The sequence below is a fragment of the Saccostrea cucullata genome, unplaced genomic scaffold (genome assembly GCF_032062105.1).
Source record: "Saccostrea cucullata isolate Sc308-1 unplaced genomic scaffold, CSIRO_AGI_Scuc_v1 ctg6911, whole genome shotgun sequence".
NCBI lineage: Eukaryota > Metazoa > Mollusca > Bivalvia > Ostreida > Ostreidae > Saccostrea > Saccostrea cuccullata.
Window position 1 is genome coordinate 8412 of NW_026931642.1, and position 19528 is coordinate 27939.

General features: G+C 34.9%; 1 protein-coding gene across 1 annotated transcript; it reads left to right on the forward strand.

Annotated features, from left to right (window-relative positions):
• Window positions 1-10161: 10161 nt before the first annotated feature.
• LOC134233190 (uncharacterized) lies at window positions 10162-15826 on the forward strand. Its single transcript, XM_062715176.1, has 5 exons — window positions 10162-10321; window positions 12783-13443; window positions 14990-15034; window positions 15297-15341; window positions 15822-15826. Exons 1-5 carry the CDS (start codon window positions 10208-10210, stop codon window positions 15824-15826), a joined length of 870 nt encoding a protein of 289 aa, XP_062571160.1. The 5' UTR covers window positions 10162-10207.
• Window positions 15827-19528: the final 3702 nt, after the last annotated feature.

A 19528-nucleotide genomic window follows, 5' to 3' on the forward strand; every position in this document is an offset into this window, starting at 1 on the left:
CCCAAACGAGGAAATTGGTTAAAATCCATCTTTATGAGAGATGTTTAAAAGTGTTAAATAATTATTGCAAAATTTAAATAGCGCTTGCCCAAACGTTTTTACGGTCAGGCATTTTATGTGTAGTGCCCAGACTAAGGAACAGTAACATTGTCAGTAGCAGAAGTAATTATTCATTCAAGGACACATGATAAAATTTTGTACATTGTTCCTACCGCAGTACAGGGTCGTAAAATGTCTTCATCTTCTGTCAAAACAGAAATTCCATCCAAAGCTAATCATGCTTCTCCTTTTCGCGACACTCTCTTTCGCACTTTCCCTCTGTACAACATCATGATCAAGTTCAACATGGCTGCGTGAACCCCCAAAAAATTGAATTTCGGCGCGGCGTGTTGTTTAAATTAATTGCTTTTCGAGCCCGACTTCGATCCCAATGTAATTGTACTACAGTATTAGTCGACAGTTTTAGTGAAAAAATATCTATTCCACTGTTTTGAAAATCTACATTAGGGTTAAATAATTAAAAATGAATAAATGAATAATTAAAAATTAAAATAATTTTTTTTTTAAATGTTTCAACATAAGTTTACGTAGCAACATTGACGGTTCATTAATGTCGGGCCAACATTACAACGTCGGAAGTTTTAATGTAAATGATTTTGTTATTTTGCAATAATAAAACTGTAAACAATCTTTTATTTTGATTAAAATAAAGAATTAATATTTATGTCATATTTAAAATACCAAAAACATACTTAAACTTTAAGTTTAAGCATATTTACTTTTACATGTCGATATTCTTAAACAAAACGTATAATCTTCTCTATTAAACTATATTATTCTCGACGTATTTTGCATTAAATATAATTATACTTATTTGAAAACTGTAGTTAATTATATCACAATATATTTCATGTAAAATGTACCGTTATACATTAATTAAATTCAATACAAGAAATTTAATGGAGTAAACGAATATATTAAATTATATTAAACGCGACTTTTCATGCAGTGTTTACGTAAATAATGAAAATGAATTTGAGAAAGGTGCCGAATTTGAAAGTTTATGTTTACTTCAAAGGTTTTGCTTGTTTCGGTATAATAAACAATTCATTGCAGGAATGTTCGGGAAACCCTTGGGGAATATGATTTTTCTTGGCTGAATAAGTCTTCATATTTCCCTCACTATCATGCAATAAATGTATAATATGACATGGAAAACGCATGAACTAATACATGTATCCCCATGAACTTGGCCGGAATTACTTTTAGCGCCTTAGTTCTGCAGGATAAACATGTAAATATGTGGCACGATTGAGTATGGTTCAATGATTTGCGAATTAAATCCGCATGCATCTTCCACACTGGATCAAATGATTATATTAATTTTGCCATACATATTCCATGTTGTCTGTTATACATTTCCTATATTTTAACACTTAATTCATAGTCAAAAGGAATCTACCTATGACCTAACACTGACCTATACTGAAAATTAGCGACATCAATCAACCAAACTTGTAAGAGATTTATTAGGACCCGACACTCCAAACCACACTTTAAGTAGATATGTTTTTTGCATAGAGCAGATTAATATCTGATTTGAATTATGCAAGTAGTTGTAGAGTGTTTCGGCTATTAAGAAGCCTCATCAGGGGTCACGGACATAAATCATGATGTTTGTTTTAGGTGAGACCGGATTATCTCGTCACCTATATTCTTATGTTTGCTGTAAGCAATGATTGGTTGAGAATTAAATAAAGTTTTGCATTCTGGATTTCTAAGAATGGTGTTCCAATATTTTAGAATTCGTTTTTTCAGTCCTTTAACGCAAGGGTTAAATTTAGTAACCAGTACTGTAGGGTTACGTAATGACTGTTCTTTAGTCTTTTTGATGATGAGTTTTGATCGGTTTGTGTTGACCGTTTCCTTGATAATAGGATCAATTTCCGAAGTAGAGTAGCCTCGCTTTGATAAGTGCGTCTTGAAGTCATTAAGTGTTGCATGTAATATTTCAGGGTCAGTGGTGTTTCTCGCATGTCTAATGCATTCTCCTTTAATGAATCCTTTAAACACAGCTGGGCTATGAGCGCTCTGTCTGTGTAGATACTGAAAGTTATTTGTTGGTTTGATAAACGACTTGATATCAAGTTTGTTAAAATTTTGAAATTTCTGTCCTTTATAAACTGTAGTATCAAGAAAGTTGACAGCAGATGGAGAAATTTCAAATGTAAATCTTAGATGCTTGTGACAGTGATTGCTGATATTAAAAAATTCTTCTATCTCTGGTTGCGTTCCATTGAATATTATGAAACCGTCATCACGGTATTTGCCGTGAAAGACAATTTTGCTGGCATGACGAAATTGTGCCATTATATGCTTTGTGATTTGATACATTCTGATGTCACAGATCTCTGGACTGGGGACTGCCCCCATACTTGCTCCTATTATTTGTTTGTAATATTTTCCATCGAATTCAAAGTAATTGTTTTCCAAGACGCATTTCAGTAAGAAGTTTAGATCCTCAGGGTCCGGATATGGAATGTCTAATTGCGTTTTATTGGCCTATGTGTAAGCCTCATTTACTGATGAGAGAAATTCGTTGAATTCCATGTTTGTGTACATGCTCGTCACATCATAAGTAATTAATAATGCGTTCGTTAGCAATGTGAGGCCTTCGATTTTGGTGATAAAGTCCGTAGTGTCTTTGATATAAGTTGATTGTTTTTGTACAATGGGTACAAGAAAGTAATCGCAATATTGTCCTATTTTCCTCGTTGGCGTATCGCATTGCGAGATAATTGGTCTACCAGGTGGTAATTTCCTAATGCTGCACTGATCGTTTATTAGAGCATTGTAAATGTTTGCTGGTATTTTGTGGGTTTTCGGTAAAAGGTACAAATGCCCACATTTGAGTGAAGGTTTTTTGTCATTAAGAAATTTGTAAGTTTCTTTGTCCAGTGACCCATTTGAATGCATTGCGGCAAATTTATTTTGAATGTTTTCATGCAGTTTGAGCATGTTGGGTTCAGATACTTGCATATAGTGTTTAGATTGCAGTTGGCTTTGTGCTTCTAAGACATACTGGTCTTTGTTCATGATGACAATTGTGTTGCTTTTATCTGCTTTTTTAGTAACAATGTCGTTGTTATTCTTAAGAGATAAAATAGCTTCTCTTTCAGCATTTGAGATGTTTGATCTCTTTTTTGCAATTTCCAAAGAGGAAAGTTCCAATTTTGTTTTATCTATATATTCCTCGAGTTCGCTGCATGTAAATGGCGGTTTGTAGCCAGATTTTGTGTTAAAGGGGTGAATGGCATTGTCGTCTCCGGTATGAAAGTGGAATTTGCATCTGAGTTTCCTGGCAAATTCTTCAAAATCTTTGAGCAGCAGGCTTTTAGCATTGTCGCTTTTAGGCGTTGGAATAAATTTTAAGCCTTTGCTTAGAACTGAGAGTTCATTTTGGGATAAGTTGTATCTTGATAGAATTAGAACAAACTTTCCCCCTGTGGCCGTAGTTTCCTTGCAGTGAGCTTTAACTCCCCGTAAATAATTACGAGTGCGTTTAGCATTTTTGCATTGTTTACTCCGTCTATTTATTCGTCGAGCCATTCAAATAGAGGAGCAGTAGGTGGTAAATATATTGTATATAGCGAGGCGCTATAGATCAACAATGAGTATTTCGATGAGATAATGAATCCGTCTAATTATCAATAAGTGTTGATAGATTAGAGGATAAGAAGAGTATGTGGCTATAAGAAACCGATAGTCAGATTCCGATGATTCGTTATGGCCACGTGCAAGGGGCGGTGTTTGTTTAAGAGCTGGTTCAATGGGTGGCTAATGCACACCAATTTTATAGTAATTAAATCCTGTGGATCTTAAGCCGTCTGATATACATAGTGTCATAAAATGAGGCTAAAATAAAGATCCGTCTTAATATCATATAATGATAATAAGAGGATTAATATTTCACATGACTGTCCAAATCCTGAATGAATTCTTCCTGGTTTAAGCTGATCTGGTCCTTCAATATATCCTAGTATTCACAATCTGATATTCTCGTGGTTTTCTTGCATTGGTACAAAGTAATTGAATGAAAGGCACTATTGTATGTGTATACTTGAGCAAGCCGAAGTATTTGATTATAAGAGAAGCGTAAAAGACGATCTTTGAAGTAGCAGTTCAGTCCTTTACAAACATGTGCTGATTTGGTAAAGGAAGTGCTGGTAATAAAATGTCTTAGAAGACAATAGAAGCAAAGAGTGTGGCCGGATTGTTGGATGACCAAATAAACCACACAAGTCGATCGCTGTCCAAGGGAAGGCGATGCACGGGATGATGCCGGTGGGACATTGTCCCTAGTCAAAGTGTGAAAATTAGCGACATCAATCAACCAAACTTGTAAGAGATTTATTAGGACCCGACACTCCAAACCACACTTTAAGTAGATATGTTTTTTGCATAGAGCAGATTAATATCTGATTTGAATTATGCAAGTAGTTGTAGAGTGTTTCGGCTATTAAGAAGCCTCATCAGGGGTCACGGACATAAATCATGATGTTTGTTTTAGGTGAGACCGGATTATCTCGTCACCTATATTCTTATGTTTGCTGTAAGCAATGATTGGTTGAGAATTAAATAAAGTTTTGCATTCTGGATTTCTAAGAATGGTGTTCCAATATTTTAGAATTCGTTTTTTCAGTCCTTTAACGCAAGGGTTAAATTTAGTAACCAGTACTGTAGGGTTACGTAATGACTGTTCTTTAGTCTTTTTGATGATGAGTTTTGATCGGTTTGTGTTGACCGTTTCCTTGATAATAGGATCAATTTCCGAAGTAGAGTAGCCTCGCTTTGATAAGTGCGTCTTGAAGTCATTAAGTGTTGCATGTAATATTTCAGGGTCAGTGGTGTTTCTCGCATGTCTAATGTCTAATGCATTCTCCTTTAATGAATCCTTTAAACACAGCTGGGCTTTCATTCAATTACTTTGTACCAATGCAAGAAAACCACGAGAATATCAGTTTGTGAATGCTAGGATATATTGAAGGACCAGATCAGCTTAAACCAGGAAGAATTCATTCAGGATTTGGACAGTCATGTGAAATATTAATCCTCTTATTATCATTATATGATATTAAGACGGATCTTTATTTTAGCCTCATTTTATGACACTATGTATATCAGACGGCTTAAGATCCACAGGATTTAATTACTATAAAATTGGTGTGCATTAGCCACCCATTGAACCAGCTCTTAAACAAACACCGCCCCTTGCACGTGGCCATAACGAATCATCGGAATCTGACTATCGGTTTCTTATAGCCACATACTCTTCTTATCCTCTAATCTATCAACACTTATTGATAATTAGACGGATTCATTATCTCATCGAAATACTCATTGTTGATCTATAGCGCCTCGCTATATACAATATATTTACCACCTACTGCTCCTCTATTTGAATGGCTCGACGAATAAATAGACGGAGTAAACAATGCAAAAATGCTAAACGCACTCGTAATTATTTACGGGGAGTTAAAGCTCACTGCAAGGAAACTACGGCCACAGGGGGAAAGTTTGTTCTAATTCTATCAAGATACAACTTATCCCAAAATGAACTCTCAGTTCTAAGCAAAGGCTTAAAATTTATTCCAACGCCTAAAAGCGACAATGCTAAAAGCCTGCTGCTCAAAGATTTTGAAGAATTTGCCAGGAAATTCAGATGCAAATTCCACTTTCATACCGGAGACGACAATGCCATTCACCCCTTTAACACAAAATCTGGCTACAAACTGCCATTTACATGCAGCGAACTCGAGGAATATATAGATAAAACAAAATTGGAACTTTCCTCTTTGGAAATTGCAAAAAAGAGATCAAACATCTCAAATGCTGAAAGAGAAGCTATTTTATCTCTTAAGAATAACAACGACATTGTTACTAAAAAAGCAGATAAAAGCAACACAATTGTCATCATGAACAAAGACCAGTATGTCTTAGAAGCACAAAGCCAACTGCAATCTAAACACTATATGCAAGTATCTGAACCCAACATGCTCAAACTGCATGAAAACATTCAAAATAAATTTGCCGCAATGCATTCAAATGGGTCACTGGACAAAGAAACTTACAAATTTCTTAATGACAAAAAACCTTCACTCAAATGTGGGCATTTGTACCTTTTACCGAAAACCCACAAAATACCAGCAAACATTTACAATGCTCTAATAAACGATCAGTGCAGCATTAGGAAATTACCACCTGGTAGACCAATTATCTCGCAATGCGATACGCCAACGAGGAAAATAGGACAATATTGCGATTACTTTCTTGTACCCATTGTACAAAAACAATCAACTTATATCAAAGACACTACGGACTTTATCACCAAAATCGAAGGCCTCACATTGCTAACAAACGCATTATTAATTACTTATGATGTGACGAGCATGTACACAAACATGGAATTCAACGAATTTCTCTCATCAGTAAATGAGGCTTACACATAGGCCAATAAAACGCAATTAGACATTCCATATCCGGACCCTGAGGATCTAAACTTCTTACTGAAATGCGTCTTGGAAAACAATTACTTTGAATTCGATGGAAAATATTACAAACAAATAATAGGAGCAAGTATGGGGGCAGTCCCCAGTCCAGAGATCTGTGACATCAGAATGTATCAAATCACAAAGCATATAATGGCACAATTTCGTCATGCCAGCAAAATTGTCTTTCACGGCAAATACCGTGATGACGGTTTCATAATATTCAATGGAACGCAACCAGAGATAGAAGAATTTTTTAATATCAGCAATCACTGTCACAAGCATCTAAGATTTACATTTGAAATTTCTCCATCTGCTGTCAACTTTCTTGATACTACAGTTTATAAAGGACAGAAATTTCAAAATTTTAACAAACTTGATATCAAGTCGTTTATCAAACCAACAAATAACTTTCAGTATCTACACAGACAGAGCGCTCATAGCCCAGCTGTGTTTAAAGGATTCATTAAAGGAGAATGCATTAGACATGCGAGAAACACCACTGACCCTGAAATATTACATGCAACACTTAATGACTTCAAGACGCACTTATCAAAGCGAGGCTACTCTACTTCGGAAATTGATCCTATTATCAAGGAAACGGTCAACACAAACCGATCAAAACTCATCATCAAAAAGACTAAAGAACAGTCATTACGTAACCCTACAGTACTGGTTACTAAATTTAACCCTTGCGTTAAAGGACTGAAAAAACGAATTCTAAAATATTGGAACACCATTCTTAGAAATCCAGAATGCAAAACTTTATTTAATTCTCAACCAATCATTGCTTACAGCAAACATAAGAATATAGGTGACGAGATAATCCGGTCTCACCTAAAACAAACATCATGATTTATGTCCGTGACCCCTGATGAGGCTTCTTAATAGCCGAAACACTCTACAACTACTTGCATAATTCAAATCAGATATTAATCTGCTCTATGCAAAAAACATATCTACTTAAAGTGTGGTTTGGAGTGTCGGGTCCTAATAAATCTCTTACAAGTTTGGTTGATTGATGTCGCTAATTTTCACACATAAAAACGTCAGTCAGCATGCCAAAATCAATATTTGTATCATATTCCAGAGTTGAAGAACTTTACTACATAATGGTCCTCATAAAAAAAAACTCTTGTAAGGAATGCTTGGAATAATTCCCTGGAATGTTATCTCTCTTTTCAGAGGGATATTACACCTTAAGGATCCACTATACATTGATGAAAATGATTTTTGGACTTTTAGAGAATAGCCTAATGTAGTGAAAGATATTTTGAACATACTGCACTCATTTTGATATAGGTAGCGTGCCCCTATTATCCGAAAAAAAAATCTCTCATGACAATAGAGTAATGGACAAAATCGAATTTTCTTACTCAAGTGGAGAATTCACGTGCAAATAAAGTTTTCAGCCATTCTATCTTGGTCTAATAAATGGTTTAGAATACTTTAATTTATTTTAATTTATGCCACACAGCGAAGACTTTATTTCATTCCATGTTATATCAAATGGTGGATCAGTCTTACCACATAAAAGTACCCTGAAATAAAGGTGTGGTGTAGAGTTTCTCTAAGCACCAAGAAAAAATTGTCCCTTTCTCGAACTCAAACTTATCAATTTACTTCGAATACATTCTACAGTGTAAATAATTACTGTAGTACTGAGTACTTTCAATTAAGCCGCCTGCATTTTTGAAAACATCAAAGATTACGAAGCTCACATCGACAAATGTTATCAGTGTAAATAATGTAAATCTCACATCATATTTTCTTAATATTAAGTATCACAACAACATTATTCTTACAAGTTGTGTTTAACCCCTTACAGGGCATTTACACATTTAGCATGAAAAACATGTATAGTGCAAACAATTATTCAAAACTTTGTTAATACTGCAGATATCAAGGACTTCAAGCTCATTGGAATTGATCTGTTCCCAAAACTTTAACCTGGTCTCTTGTATGGAAAATGTACGTCAGATACAGCATCCGAAGCAAGTTTGGTAGTGTTAATCCCTAGATGCATCATCCATGCAAGTTTAGTTCAGGTAGGGCTTATAGTTACTTGAGTATGAAAATATAGGTCAGATACAGCATCTGAAGCAAGTCTGGTAGTGTTCATCCCTAGATGCATCATCCATGCAAGTTTGGTTCAGGTACAGCTTATAGTTACTTGAGTATGAAAATATAGGTCAGATCCAGCATCTGAAGCAAGTCTGGTAGTGTCCATCCCTAGATGCATCATTCATGCGAGTTTTGTCTGGGTAGGGCGTATAGTTCATTCTGAATGGACCTGCTCCATAAACGTTAACCTTGTCAATCATCTGGAAAATGTAGGTTAGATCCAGCATCCGAAGCAAGTCTGGTATTTTTCATCCCTACATGTATCATCCATGCAAGTTTGGTCTGGGCAAGGCTTATAGTTCATTCTGAATGGACCTGCTCCAAAAACTTTAACCTGGTCAATCAACTAGAAAATGTAGGTCAGATCCAGCATCTGAAGAAAATCTGGTAGTGTACATCTCTAGATTCATCATCCATGCAAGTTTGGTTCAGGTAGGGCTTAAAGTTCCTTGGGAATGGACCTGCTCCCAAAACTTTAACCTGATCATTCATCTGGAAAATGTAGGTTAGATCCAGCATCCGAAGCAAGTCTGGTATTTTTCATCCCTACATGTATCATCCATGCAAGTTTGGTCTGGGCAAGGCTTATAGTTCATTCTGAATGGACCTGTTCCAAAAACTTTAACCTGGTTATTCAACTAGAAAATGTAGGTCAGATCCAGCATCTGAAGAAAATCTGGTAGTGTACATCTCTAGATGCATCATCCATGCAAGTTTGGTTCAGGTAGGGCTTAAAGTTCCTTGGGAATGGACCTGCTCCCAAAACTTTAACCTGATCATTCATCTGGAAAATGTAGGTTAGATCCAGCATCTGAGTCAAGTCTGGTAGTGTACATCCCTAGATGCATCATCCATGCAAGTTTAGTTCAGGTAGGGCTTATAGTTCCTTTAGAATGGATTTCTTCGAGGTGAGCTTAACATTGCTTCATTGGTTATTTACACTTTTGTTGTACTATCGGATTGAGTTAAGCAGATAAAAAAGTAATGGTTTAAGTATGATTCCGTATGATGCAATTTAATATTAAAAATATAAGACAGTTTTTTGGCTCTAACGGTCCTGAGACTGTCCGATGTTTTTTTGATATAGAACAATTTTTAGAATTTATCTCATACATACTAGCAAGACTTGAAAAGTTTCAAACAAGAAATCCAGTTCTTATTGCCTTCATTTCTATTTTTACCGTTGCCCGCGTGGTGCAGTGGTTAGAGCGTCTGCTCTAGAGTCGCGAAGTAAGGAATCAATCCTTACGTCACGGGTTCGAATCCCACTGCGGGACGTGGAGACCGGTCCTTCGGATGAGACTGTATAAACCGAGGCCCCGTGTCGCAGTAGGTGCTGGCACGAATAAGATCCCTCACTGCTCAAAGGCCCTCAGTGCCGAGTATAGGACAAAATTTGTAGCCCTCCACCGGCAAGTGGTGGCGTCTCCATATGAGTGAAAAATTCTCGAGAGGGACGTTAAACAACAAACAATCAATCAACCTTTTTCTATCTTTTCTAGTCAGCCGATTTGATTCTCGGTGCACACGCTAAGATGTACTCTATGTGGACACAATTTTGTTTGTACGAGTTTGGAAAGATGGCATTCATAGTTATAGCATTGTGTGTGTTGATCCTTCATTTACTGAAATGGGCAAGGAACTCTCAGGTCAGTTATTGGCTAGTTTCATTTCACTTATTTATGTTGTTTGTGGAAATGGGATCTTTGGTTAATGTAATGTTTTAGAAGTAGCGAAAAGACTAAAAGCCAAACTCAGCAATATGTTTGCGTCAGTGAGTTAATCTTCAAGAGTCGTATCATGTAGTATTATGTGAAAAATCAACAGCTTAAAAACTTACGACTTTTCAACTTTATACACAACGATTCCTCACGACAAATTAAAATCCAGGCTTTTTGATATCATTGACAGCTGCTTCTTCAACAAAAATGGAACTCGTAAATTTACTTACCTCGTCATTGGTCATTTGCAAAATTATTTTGTTAAAACAGATTCTGATTGCACACATAAGTACTCTGAAGTTGACATCAAGAAGATGCTTGAGTTTCTGATTGACAATATCTATGTGGTTTTTGGAGACCAGGTATCCCAACAATCTATTGGAATTCCTATGGATACAAATTGCGCTCCGTTATTAGCAGACTTATTTCATTTATTCATATGAAGCAGAATTTATGCAAAATCTTATGCGTGAAAAGAAGAAAACACTTGCTGTGGCCTTCAACTCGACATTTAGATATATCGACGACGTATTGTCTATTAATAATGATAATTTCCATTCCTACGTTGATACGATATATCCTGGTGAGCTTGAGATAAAAGATACCACAGAGTCCGACACTTCTGCTTCATACTTGAATATTTTACTTGAAGAAGACACTTATGGTAATCTAACAACCGAGCTATATGATAAACGTAATGACTTTAACTTTTCTATCGTCAACTTCCCTTACTTATGCAGCAATATACCTTCATCACCTGCATACGGAGTATATATATCTCAGTTGATTCGATACGCAGGAGCGTGCTCTACGTATGAACAATTTCTTAAGCGAGGTAAATTATTGACAAGCAAGTTGATGAAACAAGAATATCAACAGTTTCGTTTAAAGTCTTCATTTCGTACATTTTTTGGTTGCTACACTGATCTTGTCAGCAAATACAATTTATCATTGAATCAAATGCTGACTGACGTTTTTCATACCAATTGTTAGTCCATTATTTATACACTGAATTGACGACGGATTTTTTCCGTTATTTCCTGATCATGACCACGAGCACACGGCGGGTGTGACCGGTCGGCAGGGGATGCTCACTCCTCCATGGCACCTGATCCCACCTCTGATGTTTCGGAGGTCTGTGTTTGCTCTGCTCTTATTTTGTATATTGTTTGATGGACGTTGAGATTGAATACTGTTCGTTGTTTCCATATCCTTCATGGAAATGATTGAAATTCCAAAAAAAATTTAGAAGATAAAAATTGTGTAGCAACAAAATTGTCTTAAGGTAAGTCACTCCTGAAATTTGTTATATCAAGGATTTTTTGAGAAGTATATTTTGGATAAGTACTCATAAAGTGTAACTCAAAATCGCAAAGAAAATAGGAGGTCAGTGTGCATCCTACTGATCTACGGTACATTTAAGTTGACCTTTTTGCACTTAAATTTCATCTCTTTGGTTAATTACTTTAACCCTTATAATATTTGATTAGATATAAGCATGGCAATAAATATAATCTTATTTTACGTAAAAAAGTTTGAATAATATTTATCATTAAACAAATCTTGCAAATTAATGCGCGTAAATTATTGTGTGAACTTTTTGCACTAAAAAATAACTTATTGGGGGTATTAAAAAACTTAATAGGCTATAAAAAAATTTCTTATATCAAACTTTTTACGACTTGAGTGCTGATCAGTCACAAGTATCGAGTAGTTTAAAATAATGAAAGAAAAGGGTGGGGTCAGTGATGTTAATTTTGAAATATTTGTCAAAATATGTGTTTTTCAGGCAAAAAATGGTTAAATTTGACCTTGACTTGTTCAATATATTTTCATTTTTTGGAAAAGTTTGTTGAGGGAAGGTGTAAAACTTAGTCCAAAACTATAAATTAAGACCTATATTAAATATATTTAGCAATATCAAAACGGAAAATATTCTCCGAGTAAAAGTATGTGAGGCTAAATTTCCATTACATTAAATTTTATAAATGTGCAGATTTGCAGAATTTTCTGCTAAATATCCTTCCACCAAAAGAAATACTCCCTCATAAATCTTGCTTCTTTGTAGATTTTTGAGCAGTTTTTTCATGGAATGTTAAAAAAATTACATTGTTGAATTTAAATATGTTATAAAAATTGAATTTAAATAAGTAGTTTTGAAGTAAAAACTTCTGCGTGAACTTTTCTAAAAAGCTGAGGAGTGACTTACCTTAAAACAGAAACAAAATCAGGGTTTTAAGATCATTTTTGTGCTTTCACTATTAACGAAGATATTATTTTACAAGAACAAAAATCTGATCAAACTCTGTTTTACATTGATATTCGTAAGTAAATAAAGGAAGGGTGCAAAAATATATAAGTATGATTTTTCTAATAATTTATTTTACAGTTCTACCAAATGATGAGAAATGTCAATTCCAAAACATCGCCACATAGATATAGGTCTACACCAGAAACCACAAATCTTGCCCGGGTAGCAAGACTTATCCTTGGTCCATGCACAGATCTGCTGCGTGATGTCCTCAAAGGGAAAATCTTACCATCAAAGTTATCAAAAACTGTCAAAATTTTGATTGATGATATAAAAAAGAACAAATTAAAGAATCCCTTTAATAAACAACAAACTGCTCTCATCTTTCCCCTGCCAACCAAACAATATGGCGGGGATTATTCAGATTTTGACATTAGTTTGCTGTATATTCTTCTAAGTAATGTGTGTAAAATACCTCCACACAATAACGGATGGGGAAAAGAACCCTATCCCACGGACAATAGTGTATCTGCCAACATAGAAAGAATCAGGCTGACAAGAAACAAGTACTATGGACATGCAGCAGATTTCTCACTTTCAGAATCAGATTTTAAACAGGAATGGCAAAACATTCACGATATTACGGTTGATTTAGAACAACACTTTGGAACTACCACTGTTTACCAAGATGCTGTGAACGATATAAGAACTTGTTCTATGGATCCAGAGATAGAGGCCAAATATATTGATAAACTTTTACTTATTGATGAATTGTGTGAAACTGTTAAAAGTCACACGGGTGAGTTTACTTTTAGGTCACCTGAGTCACTCCGGTCACCAAAATCAGTTTTCTTGTCTCTCCGTATTTCGAAGACATTTAACTAAACCTGTATTTTTAGCTCACCTGAGCCGAAGGTTCAAGTGAGCTTTTCTGATTAAAATTTGTCCGTTTTCCATTGCCTGTCGTCGTTGTCGTCTTCGTCGTCGTTGTAGTCCTTGTTGTCGTTTTCACATTTTCATCTTCTTCTCAAGAATCACTAGGCCAGTTTCCACCAAACTTGCTACAAAGTATCCTTGGGTAAAGGGAATTCAAGTTTGTTTAAACGAAGGGCCACACCCTTTTCCAAGGGGAGATAATTATGAATTAGAGAAAAATTCATGGCATTTTAAAAACAATCTTCTTCTCAAGAACCACTGGGCTAGGAAAAATGAAACTCATGTGGAATCATCCTCAGGTAGTGTAGATTCAAATCTATTCAAATCATGTCCCCTGGGGGTAGAGTGGGGCCAAAATGGCCGATCAAATTTATGGGAAAAATCTTTTAAATTCTTCTTCTGAAGACTCAGTAGGGCAGGAAAGATGAAACTCATGTGGAATCATCCCCAGGTAGTGTAGATTCAAGTTTTTTTTTCAAATCATGACCCCCGGGGGTGGGTGGGTCCAAATGGCCGATAAAAATTTTACATAGGAAAGTATAGGGAAACCTTTTAAATTTTTTTTTTCAGGTACTTCAAAGTCATGCTTAGTGATATTTATAGGGAATTATCCTCAGGTAGTGTAAATTCTAGTTTGTTCATGTCATGACCCCTTGGGGTTAGAATTCAAGCCTCCCCCATCCCAACGACAGTAATCTTTCACTTCTGATCTTATATGTGCTTTTTCCTAGTCAATTGTTAGGTGAGCGATGAGACCCCTGGGCTTGTTGTTTTATTTTCTGTGTCTGTGATGTAAGCTTGCTAATATATTCCTTAAGATCATATGCAGCATATCTAATTTATTGTTAATTTTTATAATAATATGTACACCACCAGATGCAGTTAAATAAAAAACTGTATACATTACAAAGATATGAACGAATATCGAACAACAAAATCCTTGACTGTACAAAAAAAAAATACTTTTAGCTGGTTTTTTCCGAAATATTTGTTTTAGAGTATATCATCATAAGAATTAGATCATTAACTTAGTGAAACTCTTCATTGCACGAAATAGGAAGTAATGTTCAAAACATCGTTACCCAGTGCGAATGATCGCAACCAATACCTATCTCAAGAAACGACACTCATATATATACAGTGTACTAGTAGTATCAATCTGCTCTTCTCTTTACGTAAATATGAATATTAAAATGCATTTTTTATTTTCTTTTCATTTAAAATAATTTATCTCCCTTAATTAAAAAAAATTGTTTTAATTATTTTAAATGTTTATTAATTTCATATACTTTTAACTCCATGGCACCTGATCACACTTCTGATGTTTTGGATGTCCGTGTTTGCATCGTTTTGAATAAAGAAGAGCAAAAATTGACAACTTAAAAACTAATTTTCCTGATATTTTCCAGATGAAATTAAGAAACTACAGCAAGATATCCTTCCAAATGTTAAGGGTACGTACAAATCTTCATAACATACATAACTGTAGATTTAACAATAAAATCGTTAAAAGTTAATGAGTTTTCTGTTATTTCAGATGTTTGATAATTTGAATCCGTTAAATATTGACATCTGATATTTTAAGTATAACTCTGTTGACATTTACAATTTTAATATTTAATATCTAAGCACTTTGTTAATGATACTTTGCATGTACCAGTTGCAAACTGTAGTTAATAAAGAATAAAAAGAAAACTAAAAACTATATTTTTTCAGATAAGATTAAGAAACTACAACATGTCATTCCTCCAAATGTTAAGGGTATGTACAAATCTACAAAAAAATCATGTGTGACTGTAAAATTTACTATGAACAAAAAATTAGATTTATTTTTACGTTATTCTGTTGTTTCAAATATTTGAAAAATTGATTCATGAAAAATATTCACATAAAATGTTTTACATCTAGCAGTTTGACATCCATACATGTCCAAAAACGAATTTGATGTCGATATCGACGATATCGACAATTTCATATCTACATCGTATCGATATCGATCGTGATGAGCATTAATTATTTGAATACCTGATGCAAAATTTGAGACGTTTTTTACGTCGATGTCGTCGACAATATCATGACGATATCGTATCGATATCGATCCTATCTGCAGAATTTATTTTCACGTTGTGGTATGTAACATAATTTTACAAAGTCACAAGTGAAGTCAAAATTGATTCATTATTGGCATGAATATGAAAATAAATTATGATTATGAAACTTTTCGGTTTGTTATTGTTTTAGATTAGATTAAGAGTAAGATGTTGGGTTACTGTGAAAACTCTTAGAAATGTTTTAACAATCATGATTCGATATCGTCGATATCGACGATATCGACAGTAATGTAAACTTATTAAACACAGAAGTGTTGTAAAAATAAAGTTTTTGTATAAGGGTGAAGATTGGTAAAGTAATCTGCTGTTAACAATTATGATTCGATATCGATACGATATCGTCGATATCGACGATATCGATGGCAGGTAAAATCTTCGTAAAAGGAAAGTAATTAACCATAACCACATTCAAAGTAACAGGGAAGGTATTTACCAAGGGTTGGGCAAACATGATTCGATATCGAACGATATTGTCGATATCGACGATATCGACTCTTCAGGGAAAGATTTATAAAGAAAGTTTTAAGTAACAGTTCTTAAAAACAGCATATTAAGGACGGAAACTACAATTCTCGGAACAATCATGATTCGATATTGGCACGATATTGAGGATACTAACACTAAGGAAATAGTCTTAAAACAGGAAGTATTGTTATAAACACACTATAATAGAGAAATATTATAGAAAACTATAAGAAAGTAATGTGTCGATATCGTAACTACATCGTGTCTTGGACATAACTCTAGTCAGATGCTTGATACGAATCCATTTTTTTTTTCATTATTCACACATTGTCAAATTTTGAAGCCGATGAAAGTTCCTATTTGAAAGTGTTTTACACTTACCAACCCGGACATCCTGTTCTGGTGACCCAAAACCATTTTTATATCCTGTCTAATCCCTGTCAAAACTCAGAGATCCATTTATGCGTTTTTGGATTGCCTTTAAAAGTCAACATAGTGTATAGCGATACGATTCAGTGCTTCAAACAATTGTGTGATCATTATGTTATAAAATGAAGTAAAAATATTAATATCTTTTTCCATCCTTTATTCTTTAGAACAGGAAAAACACTGAGTTTGAATATATAATTAAGTAAGACCACCATTTTGTATTATATAATTACATACCGTCCATCCCCCGCCCATTGTCGTCATGTCACAGTAAACAGTTACAATACTGGTAGTGGTGCCATAGGGATAGATTTCATACACCCCTGAATCCGTGTAACCCTCCCCATGTAGATCCTTACAATCTATGGGAATTACTGGAAGCAGAAAATGAACAATCTACAGAAAAAACTCAAACACAGTGTTAGAATCATATAATTTATATTCACATTTAGTAAGAAGATGCATAGTACCAGTTAGAATGATAAAGGTTAATTGTTAAGGTTAAGATGACAATTATAATGTACTAGACTGTAGCACGTCCTTACTGCCTAAAATTATTTACCTGCCTAAATTCGTCAAATCTTTTAACTAAAATATCTTTTCAAAAATACCATTCGGCAGAGAATGCTTAGACGTTCAAGACGCAGTGTTCTTAACTTAGTTTTAGAATGGTTACTGCATACCCATGGAGAGCTGCAGATATTGTCCTATACGCGGCACTCAGGTCCTTTGAGCAGTGAGGGATCTACTGCGACACAAGACCTTGGTTTATCACACCTCCTAACCTCATTAGCATAAATCGGAAGAATTCGGAGATAAACGTAATAAAATATGAACAAAATCCGTAAACGTCCGAACAGCTTTCCTCGCGAGAATTCAGGGAGACCAACATGCTACAGGTGAAAATCGAGAGAAAAATTCAACATGAAAAAAAAGGTAAAACTTTACGTTATCTCGATTTATAAGATTTGTAAATTGCAAAAAGTTGAAAAACAAACGTTTCTTTACCTGAAAAGTGAAAGTAGGTTTGCAGTTTCTTATTCTATCAAGTGCTATTGCACTTTAAAGTGTCAAAACAGCTCCTCTCGATTTTGAAAACATGTTTCCACGTGGAAGGGAGTAGTTGTGATGGTCAACATTAACCCACATACATTGATTTAGTGAACAAAAACACTCGTAAGTAGAATTTCAGTTATTTTTTCGATTACCTCTAGCACAAAATGGCTAAATATTTTAGGGCATGTTTGTCAAATGCTGTTAATACATGTCTAAAATTGAAGAGAAAATGCAGGTGTGCTATAGTTCGTTCCTACTTGTAAGGTAGTCTACTATGCATGCATTACTTATCAATACCCAGTGATTTGTGAGAACCATATGTGTTTTTTCAAATACCAAGAGACTAGCCTAAAATTTGATCTATCCGTACTCGTGCATACTCATGTGTATGCACAAGAAGTCCTTCCGAATTTCCTCTACACATATACATGTGTACCTGGATAAAGGATTAAAGGTTTGTTTACATTTGTTTGCCGTTTTAATAGTGTCAGCAGTTTATATCAATCATGCAGTTTTCACTAGAGCCTTCTGATCAAAATATGGTAGTTACTTTTCTAATTTAATATCATAGAATTTATGATCAGATGATGTCAATGCAGTTCTCATGCACACACTTGTGTATATATCAGATATGAAACTTCACATATGCAGTTGTCGCCCGCGTGGCGCAGTGATTAGAGAGTCTGCTCTAGAGTCAGGAAGTAAGGAGTCAATCCTTACGTCGCTAATTCCAATCCCACTGTGGGACGTGGAGACCGGTCCTTGGATGAGACCGTATAAACCGAGGCCCCGTGTCGCTGTAGGTGCTGGCACAAAAAAGATTCCTCCCTGCTCATAGGCCCTCACCCAAAACTTGTAACCTTCCACCGGCAAGTGGTGGCGTCTCCATATGAGTGAAAAATTTTCGAGAGGGACATTCTAAACAACATACAGTCAATCAATCACGTGCACGGACAGACATACCGATTGCTTAATATACCCTCCCGCTTTTCAAGCGGGGGGTATAATAAATTACATGCATGCGTGCATCAAAGATAATTTACATTGATGTTTTGCATTTTTGTTTGTAAGAATACATCACGGTATTTAATTTTACATATTGTTTAATTATTTCAATGTGTTAAATGAAAAGTAATTTTCTTTTTTGTTTGTCTATTGCAGGTACAGCTGTAGAGTACATTTTGTACAGCCATCTCCAGGTATGACAAAAATAACACAATTGACCCTACGAGGTTAAATAAACAAACATTATTAAATTTAGAAAATGTACAGTATATAATGAAGCACAAATGTGAAATCATTGTAGACCCAGGCTAGAAATAGTTTTCTTTCACTGCTCACTCAGGCTTTTTACTGGTCAGATCATCATAATATCACTATCCCGCTTCCAGGCTACTAGATTTGATAAAAAGAGACTGACCCAAAACCATAATAATAATAATAATCATGATAAATGTAATAGTTATATTTTGTTTATTTAATGTGATACACAGTTGGACAAATAATTAATCTAAACAAAACAGGATTCGGAAATGACAGAACTTTGAAACAAGCCTGTCAAGTTACTAGCCCAACTATAATTGTATTTTGTTATACATGTACATAGAACTGACCCAAAAGACAGATGCCCCCTACCATGTACTATCCTAGAAAAAACAAAAATCACTGACCCCAGTCCAGTGGGCCTTCAATTGTTTTTTAGCCTTGCATTGTAAAGTCAGCTATCGAGACATTTCGTCCTTTTTGTTGTTTGTTTTTTTAATGATATGCACCATCCCACACAAATTATACACACAAGAAAATATATTTTTTCTCCACTTTTAAAATATGGGCTTTCTTTTGAAGAATGACATTGTTGATTGAATTTAAAAATGATCTTCAATATGT

What these genes read in the sequence shown, in the direction of transcription:
- LOC134233190 (XM_062715176.1), top strand. Translation starts at nt 10,208, where the DNA reads ATGTACTCTATGTGGACACAATTTTGTTTGTACGAGTTTGGAAAGATG. An exon ending in AATGGGCAAGGAACTCTCAG is followed by an intron (nt 10,322 to 12,782) that starts GTCAGTTATTGG and finishes TTTATTTTACAG; the next exon opens with TTCTACCAAATGATGAGAAA. An exon ending in TATCCTTCCAAATGTTAAGG is followed by an intron (nt 15,035 to 15,296) that starts GTACGTACAAAT and finishes ATATTTTTTCAG; the next exon opens with ATAAGATTAAGAAACTACAA.